Source organism: Mytilus trossulus, unplaced genomic scaffold (assembly GCF_036588685.1).
Source record: "Mytilus trossulus isolate FHL-02 unplaced genomic scaffold, PNRI_Mtr1.1.1.hap1 h1tg000024l__unscaffolded, whole genome shotgun sequence".
Lineage (NCBI taxonomy): Eukaryota > Metazoa > Mollusca > Bivalvia > Mytilida > Mytilidae > Mytilus > Mytilus trossulus.
In genome coordinates, this window is record NW_026963290.1 from 1,462,629 (window position 1) to 1,489,548 (window position 26,920).

A 26,920-nucleotide genomic window follows, 5' to 3' on the forward strand; every position below is an offset into this window, starting at 1 on the left:
CACATAAGATTGAACGGTTGATCGTATTAGTTTCCATATAGTATATATAGTGTAACAGCTGATAGTTATAGGTGTTGTCTTTTAAAACGATTTCTATTGGCTGCTGGTAGCCACACACCACTTTTAAACGGTCAAGATTTTGGTAATTGTACAATACTGATAAGGAAAAGAGGAATAATGGTGAACGTACGGAGAATAAAATTTCCTATTTTTGTGATTATTTGTCAGGTTGTTTTCTTGGTGCTTTTTGGAGCATTGGTGGAATATGACGACTCTGCAAAACCCGATAACCAGGATAAAACAGTCGATCGTGCCGAGGGAGGCATGGTTCCTAGAATGTACCCCAGTAAGTCATTAGTATACTTCATTTTACCATATAATCATATAACCCTGGTTTTTGTTCATTATTAATATTGACCTTGCATTGTCGTAAAAAAAAATCATCAAAAATAAGTACAGGTTTATATAAATTTGTATACCAGGCGCGCGTTTCATCTAGTAAAAGAAAATGCGTGAAAACATTTTATATTTTATTCTATGAGCTGAAAGTCAATGATGAAACTTTTGTTGTAAATATAAAAGTCAATATATATCATAATAGTGTGATATGTTTATATTACACAAATGGTAAAATGTCCTTGACAATACTATTACGGTAACACATGTTTCTGTATGATTGATGGATGTACTACATATTCTACAAATAAAACAAAATTCACGTCATTATTCTGGTTAAAACAGGTTCTTTATAAAAAAAAATGTATTTGCTTCGACTTCATTGTTAGAACTAGGAGATGGGTGTACTTGCAGCACTTTAACAAAAGAAAACTTAAATCTATATGGGAAATTATTTTTTTGTAAAAGAGGGACGACAGATACCAGAGGGACAGTCAAACTCATAAATCGAAAATAAACTGACAACGCCATGACCAAAAATGAAAAGGACAAATAGGCAAACAATAGTACACATGGCACAACATAGAAAACTAAAGAATAAACAACACGAGCCCCACCGAAAACTATAGGGGTGATGTGACATCCCTTCTCTCACCTCTCAAAATATAATTATTTGACGTAATTCTCCGAATATAAAAAAAATATCATTATGTTAACAAGTGCATGCTTACAGATGTAACATAAGAGTACACGTTGTTAAATCATGCTCACGCTCTAAATACATGTTATTTTCAGCGTGTTTTCTATTTTTGGAAGCGCCTGTATGGTTTTCAGAATTTAACAATTTTAAAATCTCTTTTCAAAATAAATGCATATTTATACCAAACGAGATTGATTGATGCGACTGTCGTACAAGTGAGAGGTTTAGCGCTATAAAACCAGGTCCAATCCACCATTTTCTACATTTAAAAACGCCTGTACCAAGTCATGAATATGACAGTTGTTGTCCATTGTTTGATGTATTTTATCATTTGATTTTGCTATTTGATTAGGCACTTTCCGTGTTGAATTTTCCTCGGAGTTTAGTATTTTTGTGATTTTCCTTTTTAATGGCATACATGAAATTAACAAAATAACTCAGCTCGCATATATCATAGTGTTTGAGTCCCCCCTCCGCAGTGACCATGGCGTTTAAACGGACATGAAAGCCATAATTCCAATGTTACGCACTTATTTTATATCATCTTTCTTTAAATATGATAGGTATTTTGTGATTTTTGGCAAAATTCTTTCAATAATCGAGTTTTTAATTAATTAATCTGTTATTTTCAAAGTTTCATTCGGTTTTTTTTTTATTGCAATTTGGTATATTTTCATAAACAAAGTTTACTTAATAGTACAGATAAGTTAAATATGTTTACTATTTGTGACATAATTTGGGTTATGTAATGCACATTTAAATTCATGAAAAAGCTTTATGCATTTCTAAAGCTTACTATCAGCTTTACTTTCTAAAGTTAGTTATGTTTTTTATCATTTGTCACTCATTGAATGACACATGAAAAAACATTGGCATTGAAATAAAAACATGTATATGGAGAGATTAAGGAGTATACATCAAATGTACAGTGTATATAATAGAGTCTGTTTCACCTTAATACATTCATCATTCATTTACAAAGATATTGCTGTTCGGTGTGAGCCAAACTCTGTGTTGAACGCCGTTACCTTGACCTTAAATGGTTTACTTTTACAAATTATGACCTGGATGGCTAGTTGTCCCATTGGCACTCATACCACATCTACCTATATCTATATAGAATCAATTCGAGCTATATAGGTCTCTATGACCTCATTGAAATGTCACGTCCAACAAGAGATCTAGACAAGTGATCTTTGGAATAGACAAATACAGCACAGTGATGGTCATGATTATACACCGTGGTCAATGCTAGATATAAGGAATTATAGATTGGCAGAAAACGGGGACAGTAGATATTGTCAACTTTAGTTAGCCGCTTAAAGTCGACGAAATGTAGTTAAAAGCTCATAAACGCGAAAGACTACCAAATCATTATTCCTGAAAGAATTGTAGAAATCTCTTGCAAATTATTGGCACATATATGTTTTCAACTGAGCATGCTGCGCACCATTAAATTAATAACTTCACCATTTTCTCAAAAAAATGTTATGACTCATGAGGACGGATCTTTCTGTTGGATATGGGGAATATGCATTAATTTGTTCGAAACTAATGATAACAGTCTTATTACAGTACCCTCAAAATAGTTGATTTTTAATTTTGGTCGAAATGTCAAAACTTGCTGTTGTCTGGTTATTTGATGCGATAATTTCCCAATCTGATTTGGCACGGTAACTGTATTTTGGGGATTTCAAGGATGCAAATTTAAAAGAAATCTCATAAATTTTTAATATCGGCAACTAACTGAAAATTCCACTTGTAATGCTTTCAATTTTAAAATTTTGTATAACCTACCCCTTTAAATTGATGAGAATTTTGACATACCAGGATTTTTAAATTTCACAAACATGGTAATTTTCAAAAAGTCCTTGAATTCACTTTTATCAAAATTCATAGTATTACTGATTTATGTATCTACTGTAAAGTTCTGACTATAATATGTATTATTACCATATTTAAGACTATTTGATCTAATAGATTACAACCGTTTGATAGAAGAGCGAGACAAGTGGAAAATGTTATCATTACTTTACAGTAAAGAAAGGATTAGATTCAAAAACAAAAGCAAATATTATATATCAAATTGAAAGTAAATGTTGCATTGTTTTGATACATTTTGTACACTTCAAACATAAAGGTTCTGGTAACGTTTAGTTAGAATATGGCCGCATTAGACAATTTTAGTGACAATAGCGAAAAACTTATCCATTTATTGAAATGCTATCAAATTCAAACTGCAAAATTTGTAAATTCAGCATTCATTCAAAGAAAAATAACTTTTACGTCTAATTCTGTTTTTTTATTTTGTAAACTTTTACGTTTTCGGATATGATATTATATTAGTTTAAACATATTTATTTATAGTGGATTGGGAAACAAGTTTTGCAACTTATATTAATCCCTTTCCACTTTGCGGGTGCGAGTGCTGCCTTGTAGCGGCATTAGCCTACTCTTTTTCGAAATCTACAAGGGTGTCTTTAACGTGCAAGAGATGTGGCTCTCTCTTAACACGGGTCAGCCATTTATCGCCCTTTTCCGACGGACTATCATCGTTTCCTTAAGACCATACTCGCAGATGGTGTCAAGGGAGAGCCGAAAATTGAGTCCCTGAAATTTTCATCCCAAACGGGAATCGAACCAGGAACCTTTGTGTCAGTAGTCCGATGCACTAACCACTACACCACGGCTATTATATTATATTGCTGAAGTGACATATAGATCCAATGGGCCGGGTATAAATATCAAATTGCTATGTATATAATTGTAAAAATGTATGTTGTGATACACATTTCACTATAATAAATAAATGCTTACTTACTTACTATAAGCAGAGCGGTCATTCGAATAACAACATTTCATTTTGGTGGGAAAGTGTATAACAATCAAAAGCTTCGACTGTTTGACATTTAACGATCTTCGACAAACTCTTTTTTTTCACTTACCTGGTCAATATCTCCCATCCATTTATTAAAAAGAATACTGAAAGATTAGAATAATAAACATTATCGCTATTTTGTGCATTTTTCCTTTGATCTTTTTTTGTGATAATTTTCATATCATGCTTCTCGCTTGATATGGAAAAATTATTGCTAGAAACTAAGAGGCCACGTGGCGTTGCTAACGAAATTGACATTGAAATTGACAACGTCGTCATAGGTAAAATAGCGATAAACAGATTATCATTGGTCATCTCAACTCGATTGCTTTTCTCACTTTCGCTGTACCAGCTCAAGCGAGAAAATCAATCTCGTTGAGATAATCAACGATAATCTATAATTATCCATCCATTGCCCGTAACCAGACTCAAGCTAGTTACTAGTACGGAGGAATACACTGCAGAGCTTACACTTTCTCAAAGAGTATAACTTTTTATTGCAAGCATCATAGTTCGCTATTTGAATTTGACTTTTTGGATTTTTCACATTTTATTGTACTCTTTCAACTAACAAACCAGAATTGTTTTTGTTTACATTTTTATAGGAAGCGCTTTATTCAAACTAGATCAAGGACGATTCGGATGCTATTTAAACGAATTATACATGTTAGGGTCTCTTATTACGGTTACTCCTATGTAGTGCCTATTCTGATTGTCATAATGGTCATTTAAACGATGTCGAAGAAGATCAAAGATTTAGCTATACCCCATAATTATCATTGGGACGATCAGCTTACGTTATCTGATTTCTTTTGACTGGAAAAAGATGAAAAATAATTAATCATGGTTTATTTTCTCTAAAGAAAGTGAAGAAAATTCATGTTTTTAAAGTACAGTGATTTGAGTAGCCTAAAGTAATCCTAGAAGTACAACTACAAGAGAGTTATTCACCTTAGTAGAATTTTCTATTCATATGAAACAAATTTTTAGTCCAAATTGCATACGAAGCCTGAAATGATTTTATAGCAAATTAAAAAGATGGAGTAACAAATGCTGATTTTATTGTACAAAATGAGTTTGTGATTATTACAAACAACGGTAGTTCTCACCAGTCACTTGCCTTTAAAGGGAGCAACTCATATGATAATGTACTTCACCGACCGTGCGAGGGTGGTATAGCTAGTCAAGGTCGTTATAAACTCCCATTATCATCATAATGTACTTCTCAAGTGTGAAAATTTACCTAAATGAAATGAATGATGTATAATGTATCATGGTTCTTATATCTATATACATTCATAAATGATAAATCAACACTATGCTACCTGGAGATCTTCAGAAATGATTTCCACCGAGGCTTTATATAGCCATTTTTTTTTTATAATATCATGTTTTACAAGACTACGGTACCATACCGAGAGAACAAGTGTATAATTTATTTTGTAAATATCATCTACTAGTTTTCAGTGCCTTTAATATGTAGACGGCCTGCAGTTATAATTAGAACGTATTACAAAAACATACAAAATATTTTACTTGTAGTTTCTATCCGTCTACACGTTCTTTCGATTTATATTTTATTGATATGATGATCCTTCTTTATTTCTATGCAACATAATTGAAACTAACATATACGATGACATATATATATATAAGAAGATGTGGTATGAGTTCCAATGAGACAACTCTCTTTCAGAGTCACAATTTATAAAAGTAAACCATTAAAGGCCACAGTATGCAGCCCTCAACATGGAGCCTTGGCTAACACCGAAAAGCAAACTACAAAGGGACTTAAAAATGACTGATGCTAAACCATTTAAACGTGAAAACCAACGGTCTAATCGACATAAAAAACGAAAAACGAGAAATGCTTATGAACCCCATCAGCAAACGACACCAACTGAACTTCAAATTTCTGACTTAGGACAGGTGCAAACAATTGCAGCGGGTATAAACGTTTAAATAGGTACCAACCTTTACCCTTATCTGAAACAATAGTGTAACATCACAACATAAAAATACACACTATAAAATATCAATTAAAATGGCTTAACTCAATCAAAAGACATATTAACACAAGTGAACATACACTGAATGAATAAATTTGATCTATGATACAATATAAATCAATAAAATAATAGGGGAATAATTAAAGCAACAGTATTATACAGCTGTGAAATGTTAAACAATTTCAGAAAAGTGTATGTTTACCCACTAAATTTATAATATTTGTTTTATCACCAGTGTTTCAAGATGTTCATGTGATGATTTTTGTTGGTTTTGGATTTCTGATGACCTTCCTCAAACGATATGGTTACTCGGCTGTCGGTATTAACCTCTTGATAGGAGCTTTTGTAATCCAGTGGGCCATTATCATCAGAGGACTGCTGTCAGATCATGGTGGTAAATTTACCATTAGTGTTACAGAGTAAGTGACGTTTCATGTACTTAGGTTACTACATATTACCGGTATTAGTTGGCCAAAAGTAAACATTGTATTTTTTCAGTATCCGAGGCAAAATGTATTCGCCGATAGCGTGCCGAGTTAAATCAAAAGTTTGAACAAAGACTGCGTGTCGTTCTAGTACAAAGCGTTTATTTTCCAAAAAATATTGTTATCTTGGACATGTATATGTAATATTTCCCGTTGGACTAGATAATCATCCACGTGCACGTATCCGTCAATTTAATTATTAGTAACCTTTTAATTATTAGTAACCTGAAATTGTAAAAAAATATATATATCCTTCACGAATATTCCGATTTTAAACTGCTTTATTCGTAGCAATGAGCGAAATATTATGAACAAATTAACATAAAAAATTAAATGAAAAAAACCCACATACCAGCTATCATGGTTATCCAATAAAGGATAAACAGTCTACTTGAACTGAATAACAGTATATAGTCTTAAAAAAACTTTTCCGAAGAGAATAATATATAACAAATATGAATAAAAAAAATATATTGTCGGTTATTCGTTCTAGCACTTTTGTATTTTTAAAATATAACTTGATATCTCCATTACATATTATAATATATGTCTTAACTTGACCAACAGTATGCTGACCGCAGATTTTGCTGCTGCTACAGTCCTAATATCCTTTGGAGCAGTGCTAGGAAAAGTTGGTCCAATACAGCTACTGGTTATGGCAATTATTGAGGTTGTCTTGTCACAAGTTAATGAACATATAGGACTTGAAATGTTACATGTATGTATATCTTTACTATTATTTTTAATATAAATGTGTTAGTACAAGAGGAAAACTTGAAAGCCTTCGTGTATCATACCACGTCATACCACATCTTTTTATTATATGGTAGAATTTATCCCCATAATTGTGGTGTATTTCTTATATCCTATAGTTAGGGTCTTTGCTTGTTTGGACTATTCGGATTGAGGTTTGCTCATTTTGAAGGCCAAACAGTGATAAATAATTGCAAACTTCTACATTATTTTTGCCTATATATAGATGAGAGTTAATTCCTTTGTGACGGCAAGGTTTCAACGAATCATTCCATCGAAATAGAATATGGCAAACAAAACATTTGTTTAATGGTTATATTTAGAGCATAATACAGACTGCTAAATTAAGTATACAAAACGTTTGTTTAATGGTTATACATGTGGAATGGTACAGCCTGCTAAATTTTAAAAGTATACAAAATATATAAATCTTCAAAATAGAAAAGCAAATTTACACCATAAAAATACATACATGTTGAAGGCCGTACATTGATTTATAATGGTTTACTTTTTTAAATTGTTATTTGGATGGAGAGTTGTCTCATTGCCACTCACACAACAGTACCTATATCTATATAAGAAGATAAAGAAGATTTATATTATAGAACATGATATTATTATGAAAAATATAATAACGCCAATGCCCTCTTTAAGCAAAAGCTTCTGTATTCCCAAGTCTTTAGTTAGATTTTCCACACCTTTTAATCATTTTTTTTAGGTTGCAGATGTTGGAGAGTCTATGTTCATTCACGCTTTTGGTGCTTATTTTGGGCTAGCCGTAGCGAGAGTTCTTTACAATGATAAAAGTGAGGATAATCCAGCAGAGGGCGCAGTATATCATTCGGATTTATTGTCAATGATTGGTAAGTTCACTTTCCATGAACAGTCAACATTAATTTGGTCACTCCTACATATGGACAAAAATACTATTCGTTCATATGCATCAGCCACGAGGAAGGACTTAACTAATTAAAGCAATTTTATAATGGGTGTGATGCTGCTTCTGGTGCATGGTCAATTAACATTAAAATAATGGTTTGTATGACTACATATATTATTAAATACATATAAGAATATGTGGTATATATGCATGCAAATGAGACAACTTTCCATTCAAGTCCCAATTTGTAAAAGTAAACCATTATAGGTCAAAGTATGTTCTACAACAGTGAGCATTGACACATACGGAACAGAAAGGTATAAAGGGCACCCAAAGTAACAAGTCTAAAACCACTCAAACGGGAAAACAAATAGTCTAATCTATATAAAAAACGAGAAACGAGAAACATTTATGAACCACAACAACAAACGACAACCACTGAACATCAGGTTCCTGACTTGAAAGGTACCAACAAGTTAACATACGCTGAACGAGTAAATTTGATATATATATACATGACGCAATGTAAATACATGTTGTACAAAATCAATCAAATAAGGGTGAAATGTTAAACAATTACAGAAAGACAACCCGAACAAAATGCCGCCAAATAGAATAATGTATACAGGTAAATGAAAATAATTTTGTTGTAAGGTAAACATGTACAGTAATGGAGAACGGAAATATCTATACTGTGAATTCATTATTATTCGTTGTATACCAATTTCGTGGATTTCGTGGGTACAGGGGAACCACGAATTTAAATGTTCAACCAATTAAAAATTTCCTACAGGAATATACGCAGACTTTGCCAAAACCACGAAATTATATATCCACGAAAATGCAAGTTTTCCTCAATCCACGAAAATTGGTACCCACGAAAATAAATGAATCCACAGTATTTTAAAATTTGATTTGGTTTTCTTGTGTAGTGTCTTTTTTACAATTGTTTAATATAAAAATCATAACACTGATGCCCATAATTTTCCTCCTGTTTTTTTTCTACTTTCTGTTTGTATACTTTCTTATTTTACAGGTACCGTATTTCTTTGGTTATATTGGCCTAGCTTTAACGGCGGTGGTGTTACAGGCGATGAGCAACACAGAGCTGTCATAAATACATATCTCTCATTAACTGTCTGTACGCTCGTTACATTTGTTATATCTGCCTTGGTGGACGGAAAAGGAAAGTTTGATATGGTATGTATGTATATTGTAATTAATCATCTCCTCAAAGGCCATCTTGGTTGGTAAATGAAAGTTATCTGTATATATATATATATAGAAGTACAAAAACATGTATTATCATTTATCAGCAAAAAGTTCTGAACTTTGCATTCAAACAGAAATAAATAAGATAGTGCAGACTAGATCCATTTTCTACACAAAATCTGTTATAAGTTAAATTGAGATAGAAATGAATAATATATCATTGTGACAACAACCCAACCATAGAACAGATAACAGCCGAAGGCCACCAGTGGGTCTGCAACGCAGCGAGAAAAACCCGCACCAGAGCTGGCCCATAAAAATGTGTATTAATTTGAATTTATTCATGACAGAAAAACACGAGTAGGATTTCATTCAATGCCCATTGCTACAAACATCTTCTGAGAGTGTAAATGCATCTAGAAATTTGAATTAATGACACTTTTCCTGAATTTTATTAAAACTAATTGCTCTTTTTAAAACATGATTAAAAACATGAAATATTTATTTATTTATTTGAGAAAAATAGATGTAACTCGGGGTCTCATTTCTTCGTGTCTTACGCCTCTCAGATATAAGCAGATAGTATCTAATACATGTATCTGAAACTGTAGTCCTATAACTATTTCATATATAAATCATTTCAATGTTATGAAAAGGTGAAAATTACATAATTCTAGAATCATACAAATGCCCCAATAACAAGATTAAATCTGTTTAGTAAACTTTTCATGTAGTTAAATTTTATTGTGGATACAATACAATAGTAGTTGATTCAAGTACAGCCACTGATTAACAGTGGTGAAAGGCGGTATTTCATAATATGATGTTAAATTCCAATTTAGATTGTACTGATACATGTAAAATTCCTTAAATATATACTATTACGTATGCCATAAATGCTCTTCATTCTATATTGACCTAAATTTGCTTTGTCAAATCAACTTTTCGTTCTGGTCCGCTTGAATGAAGATAAATATATTGGAAAGGAGTAGCGTAATAAGACCCTTATTTGGCCCTAATATAAGAATTCAAAATCTTCTGTTTTTCATTTATTTCTTGTCCCTATGCTTTTCCAAGCATCATGTGACAATTTTGATTAGCTTTAATGCCCCTTCTCAATCGGCATTTAGAAAATTTAGTATTGAACACAGCACGCATTAGGTGAGTCTTGCAATATGATGCTCATTAAAAAAAAATTACATGTGCAGATTTAAATTATACTGTTTTTGTATGACTTATCTGTTTTGAAAATATCATGTAAACTGTTCGAAAATGCCTCCTTGTCATCAATATTTAATAGTTTTGGTGTTAAGCAAATTCAATCTTTGATTGTACGAGGAATCTGAATTAGTAATTAATGATCGATGTTTGAAGATTTCTGAATTTTCGTTAATGAAATTTCCTTGCTGTCCTGTGTTTTAACAGAGATTCTGATTAAAAACACAATCTAAAAAGATTGACGAAAAAGTATCTTGTTATGACACAACCTGGTGTTTTATTTTTTATTTTTAGCAAAACTACTTTAAAATGGGGAGGGTGGAAAATATTGAGATAAGAATATATCAATATATCAAAAAATCTTAGAGTAACGCTGTAATCAGAGTAAAACAGCAGATATGTAATAAAAGATATTTACTTGGATACATGGTATCGTTTGGTAACTGTTTCATTGATCCACTATTCGTCCTTTGCTTATACCATGACAAGTTAAGTGACTGGTAACACCTAATCAAAACATTTTACAACAATGGAGAACATTACAACTATACTTTTAAAGAATTTGTTTTCTTTTAAAAACGTCAAAAAATGTTATAAAAGTCAAGTTTATAAATGACCAAATTACACCTCTAGCCTTGAAACTGTGACACAATACCTTTTTATATATTTAAGATTTTAAAATGATGGTAATGTACAAAATGTAATACGACCGAATTGCTACTGAAATTCTACCCTAACAAAACTATCTTCACAAGAAATAATTACTCTTTGACCGGTTTTTATGTGACAATGATGTATATTCAATTTTATACAGGTCCATGACCTTCGGATAGATCATAACATACTCTACCCAGATATATATACACAAAAGATCTGCCGATGGAATTTAAACATGTATCAAGCAAATAGGCTGTTCAGTGTTTGAGTAATATCTATCTATTTACAAAGATATAGGCTTTGTAGATCTTTTGATTTGAAATTCGGTCGAAACTCAAATTCAAATGTCGAAAAAAAAACTATGAAAAAATGACAACAAGACGAACAACAGTCAGGATCAAAACACTTAAGAGGCATACAACTAATATTGATTTACACCAACCCTACCAACAAGGGGTAAAAGCACATACTCAGGAAGAGTCAACACTTTCAGGGTTAGCGCTATAAAACCAGGTTTAATCCACCATTTTCTACATTTGAAAATGCCTGTACCAAGTCAGGAATATGACAGTTCTTGTCCATTCATTTTTGATGCGTTTTGTTATTTGATGTTGCCATGTGATTATGGACTTTTTCGAATTGATTTTCCTCTGAGTTCAGTATTTTTGTGATTTTTCTTTTTTCAACTGGTGTAGAAAGATGTTCATATTTATTTTTCTGTACATCATAATTCTAAATCATTCGCATCTACTGTTTGACATTCCTCGCAAAGGTAACATAAGTTAGCTATTCCCAAATAGGTAAACTAATGTTATATTCTTCGTAAGTTTAACCTCAAGTAGCATTCTCCGTCAGATAACCTAAGGTAGCATTCCCCGTAAAGGTTACCTTAGGTACATTCCCAAATAAGGTAACCGTAAATAGCATTCCCGTGAAGGTAACATCATAAGGTAGTAAACCTCGTAAAGGTAACATAGGGTTGCAGTTATCCGTAAAGGTAACCTATTTGCTAACAACATAAATTCCCCGTAAAGGTTACCTAAGATAACAGTCCCCGTAAAGGTAACATAAGGTAGCATTCCTTGTAAAGATAACCTAAGGTAGCATTCGTCGTAAAGGTAAACTAAGGCAAAAACAATCCCCGTTCAGGTGACTACAAAAGTCCTCGGTAGAACACTTATATTGAAACGGTGGTTTTAATAAAGGCATTGGAACATGACTTTATGTGTTATTCCCATTTTCAAATGTTGTAAACATGCGGATAATTCTGATTTCATACGTGTATAATTATTTGATATGAAATGTGTTTTCTTTAAATTTTCCATATATATATATATATATATATTGAAATCTTCAAACATCGATCATTAATTACTAATTCAGATTCCTCGTACAATCAAAGATTGAATTTGCTTAACACCAAAACTATTAAATATTGATGACAAGGAGGCATTTTCGAACAGTTTACATGATATTTTCAAAACAGATAAGTCATACAAAAACAGTATAATTTAAATCTGCACATGTAATTTTTTTTTAATGAGCATCATATTGCAAGACTCACCTATATATATATATCATATTGCAAGACTCACCTATATATATATATATATATATGATAGGAATTTGACTATTTTTTGGTATGTTAAAAGCGGATAAAAATAGATGATTAAGACATTTATTTTCCTAAGATTTCAAAAGCCCCCCATGTAGGATTGGCCTCGAGTTATCATATTACCCAATTTAGGATCAGTGTTGTATATTGTTGCCAATCCCCCCGATTAATGTTGAAGCATCATTCATTATATCATGATAAGATCAATTAGTTCACTATTTATAAAATAACCAACATGATACTGGCAAATAATCCAGCTGAATAACAAAATATGTCACTATAATGATCAGAATTATCTAATTATCTAATTGTAGAGAATTACAAGTATCATCTATGTATATGACAAGTGAAGTTGTGATAATATCATTTCACAGACACAGGTGTCTGTCTATATATAATTGACCTTAATATAACAGGTATATAATAAGGTATTCAGAGGCAAGTGTCATTGTATCATTTCAGCGAATAAATGATCAACAAAAATTTAATTCTCAAATGTGAAATTTGTCTGAATATAATATTTTTTATATTGTCAGGTTGTCATCTTATTATTACTTTGGGTTTCTTATGCAAATTAAGTGAACCACCGACATTGATGCACACAAATGAACAAAGGCAACAGCAGTATACCGCTGTTCGAAATTAATAAATCGATTAAGAAAAAAATCCAAATCCGAGTTACAAACTAAAACTGAGGGAAACGCATCAAATATATAAGAGGCGAACTACGACACAACAGAAACACAACGCTAAAATGTAACACACACAGAAGCGAACTATAATATAACAATGGCCATTTTCCTGATTTGATACAGGACATTTTAAGAAAGAAAATGGTAAGTTGAACCTGGTTTTGTGGCATGCCAAATCTATCGCTTTTATGGCAATGTTAAATATCAACATTATACGACAGGATTATAATACAAATAAATGGGAGAATATATAGGACAGAGAAACACACGAAAAATAGCTAACACAAGGTACCAGGTTTGAAATTTAATACGCTAGACGTGCGCCTCGTACACGCAAGACTTGCCAGTAATGTTCAGATGAAAAAAGTTCGAAAGCCAAAACAAGCACAAAATTGAAAAGCATCGAGGACCAAAAGTTCCAAAAAGTGGTGAAACAAAATAAGCATATTGTGCATGTTTCCACGTAAAACTGTTTGAATAGTTTTACATCAATTTATTTTGGCCCTCTTGAACATGTTTGTAAACTCGTGTTTGATTTGAAATGATAACAACACATTCTTTTCATCTGTGAATTCGAGCACGTAGTCTCTTTTTACTTCTACTAAATTCAATTCGGAATTGTGTGTCGCATCGTAGTTATATATTTAAAAAACCTAATTAAAGATAACATGCTGCTGCAGGCTAATACATTTTTACGCCAGATGCAAGCTACGTCTATACAAACTTCCATAAACTTCGTTTACTTTATAGGCCTTTTTTGCTGACATGTACATGTGTACCTAAGACGTTTTAAATACTTATTTGAATTGGAAATATTATTTTTATCTGCATAAATTCCTATGCAGGTTAATAAAAATTATTGCATAATCATGTAAAATTATTCCCTTCCCAATCGTGTTTATATAATAATTACATCATTAAAATAAATGCACCATATTAAATGTATCTAAATGAGATGTCATTTTGTTAAGATCTGTAAATGTTATGGTTATCATTGTATATTTGAGAGGTCTATTTACCCATTACACTATCAGAATCAAATCAAAACGAATATCTGAATACTAAGTATAGCCAAACATACGTTTATCTCAAAAATAAATTACGGATTTATTCTATTTTTTAGGATCACGATTTAGTTGGCTTTTGCAAAGGGTAAAAAATTACTATATAGTGGGAAAAAAATAACCCAACTAAATACGGGGCGCCGAATGGGACTCTTGTGGTTTTGTACAAAATTCAATTCTGTCATAACAAAATCATTTTTGTCTTACAAAACTATGTGCTACAGACTTGTTTTGTGAGAACTTCAATTTTGTGATGACAAAATTCATTTGTGTAGACAAAATTCATTTTTGTCATGACAAAATTCATTTTTGTAGACAAAATTCATATTTGTCATGACAAAAGTCAATTTTGTCTTAAAGGTATGCAAATATAAACATATTTGCATACAAAATTGACTTTTGTTACCTGATATGAAAATTAAATCACAAAAGTCAATTGTGTACGGTAAGATTCAATTTTGTGAAACAAAATTGACTTTTGTGAGACAAAATTGACCTTTGTGAGACAAAATTGACTTTTGTGAGACAAAATTGACTTTTGTGAGACAAAATTGACTTTTGTGAGACAAAATTCAATTTTGTTCATTTTTGTTGAGACAAAATTCAATTTTGTCATTTTTGTTGAGACAAAATTCAATTTTGTCATTTTTGTTGAGACAAAAGTCAATTTTGTTAATTTTGTTGAGACAAAAGTCAATTTTGTAAATTTTGTTGAGACAAAAGTCAATTTTGTTAATTTTGTTGAGACAAAAGTCAATTTTGTCAATTTTGTTGAGACAAAAGTCAACTATGTCAATTTTGCTGAGACAAAAGTCAATTTTGTGACGACAAAATTCATTTTTGTGATGACAAAATTCAATTTTGTAACAACAAAATTGACTTTTATGAGACAAAATTGACTTTCGTGAGACAAAATTGACTTTCGTGAGACAAAAATCAATTTTGTTGAGACAAAATTCAATTTTGTTAATTTTGTTGAGACAAAATTCAATTTTGTTAATTTTGTTGAGACAAAATTCAATTTTGTCAATTTTGTTGAGACAAAAGTCAATTTTGTGTAACAAAAGTCAATTTTGTGTAACAAAATTCAATTTTGTGTAACAAAAGTATTTTTGTGTAACAAAAGTCAATTTTGTGTAACAAAAGTCAATTTTGTGTAACAAAAGTCAATTTTGTGTAACAAAAGTCAATTTTGTGTAACAAAAGTCGATTTTGTATGCAAATTAGTTCACAGAAACCAAACTAAACTAATTTAAATACAAAATTGACTTTTGTCGCTCAATTTTCAAATTAGGTAACAAAATTCAAGTCTGTGTAACAAAAATGAATTTTGTCATGACAAAAGTGACTTTTGTCCGCTGAAAGATAATTTTGTATGACAAAATTTCAAATTTGTAGTATGATACAAATTTTGTTAAACTGAACTCATTTTTGTTGAACAAAAGTCACTTTTGTCCGTTAAAAATTGAATTTTGAGTACAAAATCACAAGAGTCCCATTCGGCGCCCCGTACTAAATATCTATATAGTCTTTTTAATGAACAATATTTATATATAATCTTTAGAACAATTACTCTGTTATCAAATAATGACATAGTTATGGATACCCTTTCTGGAAGTAAGGTAGAACTTTAAAAAGATACGATAGTTTGTCAACAGTTTATGCATGAGTTTGTATACATTTTCAATTCTATATATAACAGTTTATATAAAGAAAAAAGTAAAATCACGAAAAAACTGAACTTCGAGGAAAATTTAAAACGGAAAGCCCCTAATCAAATGGAAAAATCAAAAGTTCAAACATATCAAACGTAAGGATTACAGAGCTGTCATATTCCTGACTTGGTACACACAGTGTACAGGCATTGTCTTGTGTAGAAAATGGAGGATTGATCCTGATATTTTATCTAGCCAAACCTCTAACTTATATGAGTCATACATTTATTATATTGACAACGAAATGTGAACAAAGCAAACATACATTATTAGTCATAAAAAATTACAAAAATAAGGGTAAAAAAAATCTATTAGTGTGACAATAATAGTCCCCATATGTAAACATGTACTCGTAGTTACATGCAATTTAACTGTAAATGAAAAAAAAAACATTCTCAAGGCTAGATAAAAATTGACGAGGAAAGGTAACACCCGGACACCAAAAGCTTTATTAGTGTTGAGCCTAGATAATCGTCGAGTGGTCTAGCGTTCTAGCGCGTCGGGCATAGTGCAAGGCGATATGGTGTCACGATATGTCAGTATTACAAGTACGAATCCCGGTCAGGGAAGAACAATTTAACGAATTAAATATGCAGAATGCGTTTTCAGCCCTGTATCACCGTTTATGCTGATCCTGCGCAACTCTTATTAATTGAAAGCAACGGTCAAACCTATGATTGTGTTGAATAAACACCACAATTTATATACGTGTGCATACAAAACAAATGTCTTGGTCTTAATACAGCTCCAAAAGACAAACAAAGTGTAAAAGTATATTTTAACAAAATGCATTTGACTAGAAGGTCGAACAACTGATATTCTTAAACCCTGCTGACTGCCATTGAAGATAGCCAAATAAGCGAATCAGATGTAACAAAAAGGACCTTATTATTAATTTATTATTAAATATTTATAAAAAATTTAAGTTCATCATATTATCACAGAACTTTTACAGTTTTAAATGAGAACTGTTTATATTAAACTTTATTATTTACTTGTGGTTATGAAAAAGAGCGAGGAACTGTGATACCAATCATATAAATTGGCCGCCAGGGGCTCTAATCAAAACATTTTATGTATAGTAAGTGTTTTAAAGAAAACTCGTGACAGTTGTGTCACTTTGTATAATCGTGCATTTATATTTGCCATGTGATATTATCTGAAAAATATATAATAATATTGTTGCGTCTAAGCCAAAGCAGGCTACACAAAACGTATAACATACTTTTGGAATATGTACTAACTAGGATGGCCTGTTTGAATTACTCAGTGCATATTAAATGCATATGTACTTTATAGATAAGTGTGTTTGTAAATCTAAACGAGTACTACTGTTTCCGAACTGTTGAAAAAAATCTACTGTTCTTGTATTTCAACAAATCGTCAAATAATTTCGCATGGTGTTTCTTTCATTACATAATTGATATAGATATGCAATATATCCATTTGAAACAAATTTCATAAGTTTTGTTTACCATTAAAATTTGCATAAGACATATTATCCAAATACCAATTACTACAATTAGAAAATTTTGGCATATTGCTAGTTTGTAATGTATAGTCTCAATTCTAATGTACAGATTGTATTGTTCGCGATGACTAAAAACAGAGATTGTTTTGATGATGTTGACTGCGTGGCCTTGAAATCTGATTCTATAAGAGTACATTTTTACCGAACCAATTTCAACCGCATTTGGGCAGTTGTAACAAAAATGAATAATAGATAAGGTTTTGAGCTACACCTACTTAAAACATCTATTGAAAACATAACTTGCTAATATGGGACATTTACTGAGTTAAAAATAAAATGAAACATCAACTACGATTGGTTGTTCAATCATGCACCATGAATTAAATGCATTTTTCTGCACTGATTTCTAAAAAAAAGTTTTCCACGGTGTTGGCCTTGTATGAAGACGGAGTTGTTATTCAACAAGTATGAGCTATAAATCATAACAAGATAGTACTAATATCTTACAAAATGTGATTCATAATTCTTCCCATTGATTTCTACAATAGAGTGAGAATAAAGAGAAGATATCAGCTTTCATGTTTACATCTAACACGTCCCTATGTGTACCCGCACCATTTTTTGACGTGGGGCATGTTAAAAGAATGACAAAAATGACTGTAATCCTATATCATAGTTCTAATCTGGCAGTAAAATGAATAAAAAAGTGAATGAATGATGCGTCTTTCTCAAATTTTTAAGGGTCAGCTAAAGCTCTCCTTTCGGTGCAGGATTTTCTCACTGTGTTGAAGACCCATTAGTTGCAGTGGGTTGTTTGTATGGCTCTTTTGTCGGTTGATTGTCTCTTTGACATATTGCCCGTTTCCATTCTCAATTATATCTTTTTTCAAACGTTTTCTATCTCTTTACGCTTAAACACATATCCTCCATCTACAAATGTTTGTTTTTTTTAATCTAATGATTTTGCACAAATAAATATGTGCAATAAAGTTTGCTTCCATTTTTGGAGAAAACCAATATTGTTTTTAACCCTGAGAAAACAATGCTTGTTTCACCCTCAGCTGCCACTATTATATATGTAATGCTAAAATTTAAAGAAAAAAAATGTTCTCGACTTGATGCCAAATAGATTGTTTTTCGCCGAAGTTTGTTCTAAAACCCCCTACCCCCTAGAAAATCAAAATCAAATGGTTGTTGCCTTATTGATTGGTGTGTCCAAAATTAAACTGTGTTACATACAAGATACACGCCTTTGTATCTTGGTAAAGCATGTCTTCTTACATGTAGTAAGTTGGGTATTTTGCTTTCTCATGTTAGTCTCAAAAACATATTTGATGAAGTGGTTTTCCATAAAAATTGTGTTGTGTGCACTTAAATAACTTTTATACATTTGTTTACACGTTCATCATTGTTCAATTCGATTCCCTTGCTTTGTTATGATAATGTTATGATAATTAAGATAAAAACGACCGACTGAAATTCAATCTTTGGTATTTATACCTTTAACAAAACAGAACATTCTAACACATGAAATTTGATTAGAAATGCAAATGCGCAACCTGATGACATGGCACCTAATAATTCAATCAACGTGTTTATTTTGTAAATGTCAACACTTAAAAGTACATTTTAATAGATCATAATCATAGTGCATAGGAGAAAAACTTTAGTTACTCGGCAATTGATCACAAATTATATCTTGTTCTTTTAACGTAAACGTAGAGGCAATACATTTTACCCGTGTCCTTGTGTACGTCCGTTCGTCTCAAAAATTGTTACCATTTTCAAACTTTAGTTTTCATCAATCAAATGTTGTGGAGCTTGTACAAAATGCTTTTATTGTACCTCAAAAATCGGATTTACCTTGAATTTGGTAAGCGTCTTTTATATAACCGTTCTTGAATTATTATCTTTTTTTTAACCTTTCATTTTACATTGTAAAAGAAACAGATCTTTTCCATATGTTTCTTGTTGCTTCTGTACTGGATCAGGTTAATTCTTTTTGTAACTTCTCACGATATCATTTGTGTTATTTTATATATGCGAGTATTAGCGCGTTGAAGATGAAGAAACAGTTTTACGAAAAAAAATTTAAAGACAGTATAAATATATAATTTTATGTGATTTGTTATGCAATTCAGTGGATTTAACAGTTGCTGATGAAATATTTCTCTTCTTATGTATCCCTCCACTTGTCATTAGTACAGTTTCAACATTATATTTTCTGGGGATTTTGTATATACAAAAAAAACCACTATGTGATATAATAAATCGCTTTTAAGTTTCGTAATTCTTTCAATTCCTACGCCTTTACGTAAACGTTTTAGGAGAAAGTATGGGCACCAATATCAGTACTAGTCTTGTGTCTGAGCTCTCTCATTTATAAACAAGAATGTGTCCAAAGTACACGGATGCCCCACTTGCACTATCCTTTTCCATGTTCCATGGACCGTGAAATTGGGTAATAATCTAATTTGGCATTGAAATAAGAAAGATCATACCAAAAGCAACAAGTGTACTAAGTTTCAAGTTGATTGGACTTCAGCTTCATCAAAAACTACCTTGACCAAAAACTTTAACCTGAACGGACGCACAGACGGACGAACGAACGAACGGAGCCACAGACCAGAAAACATAATGCCCCTCTACTATCGTAGGTGGGGCATAAAAATCACTGTCATAAATCAACTTGCCAATCAAAGGCTCTTTAGGTAAAATACAATATATGTGTAGCTTAGGAATGACAACTCTGGAGTAAAAATATCAACTATCACTGTCATTTGGTTAAATAGCTGTTTCATTGACAATCATACCACATCTTATTTTTGTATATAGCAACCGATGATTTAACTGGAAATATGTACTACATGATTATTCTTAATTTTTCTTCCAGGTACATATACAGAATGCCACATTAGCAGGTGGAGTGGCAGTCGGAACAGCAGCTCATATGCCGCTTCATCCATGGGGAGCTATGCTTCTTGGTGCAGTTGCCGCAGTTATTTCTACTGTCGGTTATAAGTATATTACTGTGAGTTTGTTTTCAATACTTCTATTTTCCTGTAATAATTTGTTTGAAATAAAGAACATGATATTAGAGCTTCGTTGTGGAAAAGGTTTTTCATGATTCCACAATGAATCAAAAGGATTATTACAATTATTTGCGTTACCTTCTGTCACGGTTGGATTTTGACTTCATCGGCTATTTTTAGAACTTGACAACTTGACTGAGAACATTTAAAAGAAGGTATTGTAAGGACAGAAATCGCACGATGTAAAATATGCAATTATATAAATTACAAAATTACTCATTTTGGAAACATTTCAAGTTTCCATTTAAAGAAAAGGTAACATGTATCATACACTGTTTAATAAATCAGACCAGATTTAAAACATGTGTACTCATATTAAAACACGCATTAACGTTTCAGCGCTCTTGGTCACAACTATCATCTAGTCTTAAAGTCTCAAAGATGGCAAACCATGTACGTATTTGTGACGGTTACTTGTTTCTAAATGTACAGTCGCAACTATCAGTTATTCGGCCGTGCTAACGTCAACTTGGAAAGTTTATTAAGTGGAGGTAAACCACCAAGCGGACTAGCCATCAACCTAAAAGGAGTTGGCAAACCTGAAATTAGCTGCCTTATAATCTTATATACGTTTTAAGTATTGAAACAGACTTTAGCAAACAGTCATATAAGTATCGTTTATTTATTTACAGCCATGTCTCAGTAGTAAAATTAAGCTTCACGACACCTGTGGTGTTCATAACCTCCATGGTTTGCCTGGAATTCTGGCTGCAGTCGCTGGTGCTGTTATGGCAGCTCTCTCGTCTAAAGAAAAGTGGGGAACCAGGTAAGGAGTTATATATAAATTTCATGTTTCTAAGTTTTATTGAAAAATCAAGGCCAAATACGATTGAAAGGTTAACTGATACTACTCAATTATACTAATTGTTTTTCCAGCTTTATCATAAGTCCTTTCAACTGATTATATAAGTTCTGGAATAATGATTTTTTTTCTTTTTTCCCCCAGCTCATTATAGAACTAACTTTGTAGAATTTGGCTATTATTTTATGTATTTTTTTGGTCATATAGCAACAGGTTCTTATATAAACACCATTGGCTTTCAAAGTATTCCTCTTTGAGCGTCCCCAGTTCCAAGTTTAACATAGAAATCGGCACTTTGAAGGCATTTATACAGTGTTGCTTTCATTTTTTTTTAATTACAAACCAATATATATATAGTCTGTATTTTGCATTAATGAATACCGTTACCAAAAACTGCGTAGCGTTTTCTAAGGAACGTTTCATAATCATTTTGGCATCTCAGTAGTTTTAAAATAATAATATCAACACCTCTATCCTTCAGGCACATGTCTCAACAAAAATCCTATATATATCGGGTTAAAAGTTCTGAGATAAGAGCCTGTGCTCTATCCATACAATCAATAACGGACTCGGATTTTACTTTGCTTGATTTGCTGTTCTAAAATAAAATTAAAGGTACCAATTTTCTTGCACCAGATGCGCATATCGACAATACATGTCTCTTCAGTGATGCTCGTGGCCAAAATATTTGAAATCCAAAGCTTATCTAAAAGATCAAGAGCTATAATCCAAAAGGTCCAAAAAGTATGGCCAAATCCGTGAAAGGAATCAGAGCTTTGCATGAGGGAGATACATTCCTTAATTTATAATAATTTCTATCATTTTGTAACAGCTAATACCGGATCTCACCAATAAACGATTATATGTTGTACCTCTTTATTTTAACACACAATAAACAGCTTGGATTGTTGATGTTTTAGTCTAGTTCGAATTTCTCCAATGAAAGAAAGTTCTCACTGTAGTCTTACTTATTCTTTTATCTTTTTTATTTTTTTATATTAACGACAAAATTCGAGCACATTACATAAAATCTTATATGATAGAACTAAAAAGAAAGACATACACACAACGAGTAATTAGCAGTATCATTTCATTGGGCGACATGCGGATGTCTTAAATGTTACGCTACAACACATTTTGTCAACTTATGAGGGGCAATAGGGGGTCAGTTAACATGTTAAAAACACCTCGAGTTTGGCAAAAACAGTTAACAAAAATTCAAAAAATGCAGTTAACAAAGCAAGTTCAAACAGTTAACAGTTAACAACACCGTGAAAAGGGTCAAAACAGGTAAACATAAAAAGGTATTCCCCCCTTCTTATATGTACACAGTGGTCTCTAGAAATTTCAAATAATGGAAAACTATGATTATTCTGAAATAGTTATCTCCTTCATACAAAATATAACCAACTATATTTCCTTAACCTACACACTCAATGCAATCGGCTGTAAATCGAATTATATTCTTTCTATACTTGCGGTAAAACGAATGAAATTCAAATATAATATGAATCTAAATGATTTCTTCAAACAGCCTTTTTGAGATTTTCCCTGAGATGGCTGCATCAAACGCTACAGGAAGTGTGATGCCGGGTTCAGACCGATCAGCTACAGTTCAAGGTGGATACCAGATGCTTGCCTTAGTTATCACCCTAGCTATTGCCATTGTTGGCGGGATTATTACTGGTAAGCTATATTTTTGTATTACGCCTTGCCTTAGTTATCACCCTAGCTATTGCCATTGTTGGCGGGATAATTACTGGTAAGCTATATTTTTGTATTACGCCTTGTCTTAGTTATCACCCTAGCTATTGCTATTGTTGGCGGGATAATTACTGGTAAGCTATATTTTTGTATTACGCCTTGCCTTAGTTATCACCCTAGCTATTGCCATTATTGGCGGGATAATTACTGGTAAGCTATATTTTTGTATTACGCCTTGCCTTAGTTATCACCCTAGCTATTGCCATTGTTGGCGGGATAATTACTGGTAAGCTATATTTTTGTATTACGCCTTGCCTTAGTTATCACCCTAGCTATTGCTATTGTTGGCGGGATAATTACTGGTAAGCTATATTTTTGTATTACGCCTTGCCTTAGTTATCACCCTAGCAATTGCTATTGTTGGCGGGATAATTACTGGTAAGCTATATTTTTGTATTACGACTTGCCTTAGTTATCACCATAGCTATTTCTATTGTTGGCGGGATAATTACTGGTAAGCTATATTTTTGTATTACGCCTTGCCTTAGTTATAACCATAGCTATTGCCAGTGTTGGCGGAATAATTACGGGTATGGGCTATATTTTTGTATTACACATTGCCTTAGTTATCAACATAGCTATTGCCATTGTTGGCGGGATAAAAGTATCTAAAAAATACCGAATCTAACTGCTACATGGACAAAAAGATCACAAGAGTAACGCGTTATCTGTGACTACTAAATGATTTTTTTATAAACAAATGGTATATATATTACATTGAACATATAAACCAATGTAGAAGACAACACAGTTTAGTTATGCTATATGTATGGGTCATAAATGATGCAGGGTATGATAAAAAACAACAACATTGAAGTCTTGATCTTGCTGAAAGACTCAATACATAACCATAACATTTTTTTTAAACATCTATTTACCATAATTTTAATGGTTTATTTTTTTATGCAAATCATTATAAATATTCAAATTCAATCACATACACTTTTAAAAACAAAAAGATTGGAAAAAACATTTCAACAAGAAGATTAACAAACAGTGAAAATTAAAACTTCTCTGACATGCATGACCCCCTATTATGGAAAGGAGTAGGTCCGGTAAGGACCGAGTGTGGCCTCAAATTTCAGGTTAATATGAAGCTTTTGACCACTTTTTTAACACTTAAGTGTCTATTTCATTTGATTCAATTAGTTTATGTGAAAGATTTTAATTGATTTAGTCATAAAAAACGATCCGTTTCAAGCTCAAATATGAAAAATCTACCAAATATGCCCAAAAATGTCACTTTTCAGGTGGTTTTTGTCAAAAATGAAAGTGGCCGCATCTGTGTACCGTTCATCCTCAACCTTTATATACATGTATGTTATGTATTATCATCAAACACAACTTAAATTTCAATATTTAGGATGAACACGAATGCGGCCAATTTCGTTTTACACGGAAACCGTCTAAAAGTTAACTTAAATGCTAGAATTGTGAAGATTTCAGTAATTTAGCATGACTTATTGATGCTAGTACCCAATAAATGTGCATTATATTGTCAAAAACATCCCATATTTATGAAGCAGAAGCATTCTACTGTCCAATAAATAACTAAAAGATTATATTTTAACAATTTTGTAAAACTGCTATATATTTTGGGACCAAAAAGGGGTCTTACTGGACCTACTCAATTCTGGGTCCACCCCTGTGCTATTGAAATATATAATATATATAATTTGTCTATAACTTATAAATATATTGTCATCAGGGTTTATACTGAAGTTACCAATTTGGGACAGTCCGGAAGGTGAAAAATTCTTTGACGATAATCACAACTGGAACGTAGCAGAAGAAGGCTTCCCTGGATTTCCAAAATCAAAGTATGAGAATGGGAAAAGTAATGATGATACTGAAATGTAAGGAAATTAACAGTGGATTTATATGTTAAAACTGTGTTCGTCAGACTTTATAAGTCAGACTTTCTGATAGTGCATACTATTGATTTTCATATACTCAAATCAATTTCAAGAAGCGTCTTTATGTTTCAAAATAAATTCTTGTATCATACGCATTTATATTTTTATAATCGATTTTGTGCATCAAATTGATATCCATAAACTGAAATCCATTTCAAAGTATCGCATATATATTTTTATTATCGATTTTGTGCATAATATTGATATCCATATACTGAAATCCATTTTAAATTATCGTCTATATATTCCAGAGTAGTTTTTTTTGTATACGCATTTATATTTTTATAATCAGATTTTATATGTATTTTTTATATTTGTATTTTTATAAAGAGATACTTCATATCCTTTTTTACCTTTTATATGATTGTACAAAATTAATTTACATGTATATTTATTTATGATAATAAAAGCCAATACCAGAATTGAGTTTGTATTTCTTTTCAGCAATCTTATGTCAGATGAAACGAAACTCAGCTGAGAGCATCAAAGACAATGGTCATATAATAAGTACATCTATTTTATCTTTAATATGCTAGGTCCTTGATGCTTGGAATCGGGCATGTGTTTTGTTTTTGCTTTATTAAATTGATATTGCATGAATTTTGTTTCTTCTATTTGTACTGTTTTATGTTTTAACTATGAAAATGTTATTTTAAATCTTTCTTTTGGTCATGTAAACAATATTTTTCAAAAGGAATCCCATCTCCAACTATTCTGCATTTTTTTACTTTAAATTTACACAAATGAAGAAGGCGTGTTTCCCGCTGTCAACATACGGGTAACACCCTTGCTGTCAAGTATCATTCGGCAATTCTCGGTAGAATCCGCTTCTCTTCTTCTATCAACGTTAGATGAGGGTACGGAATCGACCGAGTTGAGACGAATGGTCAAGAATAACAGATAATAAAGGGAATCAGTCTATAAGGTTGAACCAAAAGTAACTGCAACAAAATATTAACTATGACAGAAATGCTATTTTAAGTTTTTGCTGTTACACCTAGAATCGAAAAGCTTGATATATAACTCTTAATTTCATGGTTTTGGCATCAAAATGTAATAATGTGTTCAAGCGTTGACCGTGCGCACACTTTATGAATGAATATTAGCTCTCAGTCTGCATGCAAAATGCGCTACGTTCAACTCCTTTCACACCTTATAATTATGAAATATTTATTTAGACTTTGATAGTGCAATACACATGCACAAGAACAATTATTATTGTAAAAAATAATTTTCAATGATTTTTTTTACCAGCTTTAAAAAAAACAAATAAAACATGGTCATTTTGTACCTGCGATTGTCCCCTTTTTTTTTAACAAATTCCCTAAAACAAAGTTTATATTTAAAAATGAGCTATTGCTGAAAATGTGTATGACATATAAGCAAACTGTATATGTGTGTGTGAGAATAAAAAGAAAACTTATATTTTACAAATAATTTAATATACCCTTTTACACAAATATTTGTATTTTTTGCTTTATTACATATAATGTATTGTACGTGTAATATATGTATTTTTGTTACATACATATAGGTATATTATGTTTTTATATAATTTACTGTGATGTAAGTTGTACTGATAAAAAATAAAATGTGTATTA

At 31.7% G+C, this 26,920-nt stretch overlaps 1 protein-coding gene across 1 annotated transcript; it reads left to right on the top strand.

The window, feature by feature from the left end:
• On the top strand, positions 1–26,872 carry LOC134698880 (ammonium transporter Rh type A-like). Its single transcript, XM_063560557.1, has 10 exons — positions 1–346; positions 6,219–6,402; positions 7,036–7,186; positions 7,940–8,084; positions 9,138–9,301; positions 20,639–20,776; positions 21,470–21,603; positions 23,174–23,325; positions 25,112–25,259; positions 25,764–26,872. Exons 1-10 carry the CDS (start codon positions 178–180, stop codon positions 25,795–25,797), a joined length of 1,419 nt encoding a protein of 472 aa, XP_063416627.1. The 5' UTR covers positions 1–177; the 3' UTR covers positions 25,798–26,872.
• The last annotated feature ends 48 nt before the right edge of the window (positions 26,873–26,920 follow it).

Excerpts from the sequence above, each read along its gene's own strand:
- LOC134698880 (XM_063560557.1), top strand. The coding sequence starts at position 178 with ATGGTGAACGTACGGAGAATAAAATTTCCTATTTTTGTGATTATTTGT. Across the intron at positions 8,085-9,137 it reads GGATTTATTGTCAATGATTG|GTACCGTATTTCTTTGGTTA; the intron begins GTAAGTTCACTT and ends CTTATTTTACAG. Across the intron at positions 20,777-21,469 it reads TCGGTTATAAGTATATTACT|CCATGTCTCAGTAGTAAAAT; the intron begins GTGAGTTTGTTT and ends ATTTATTTACAG.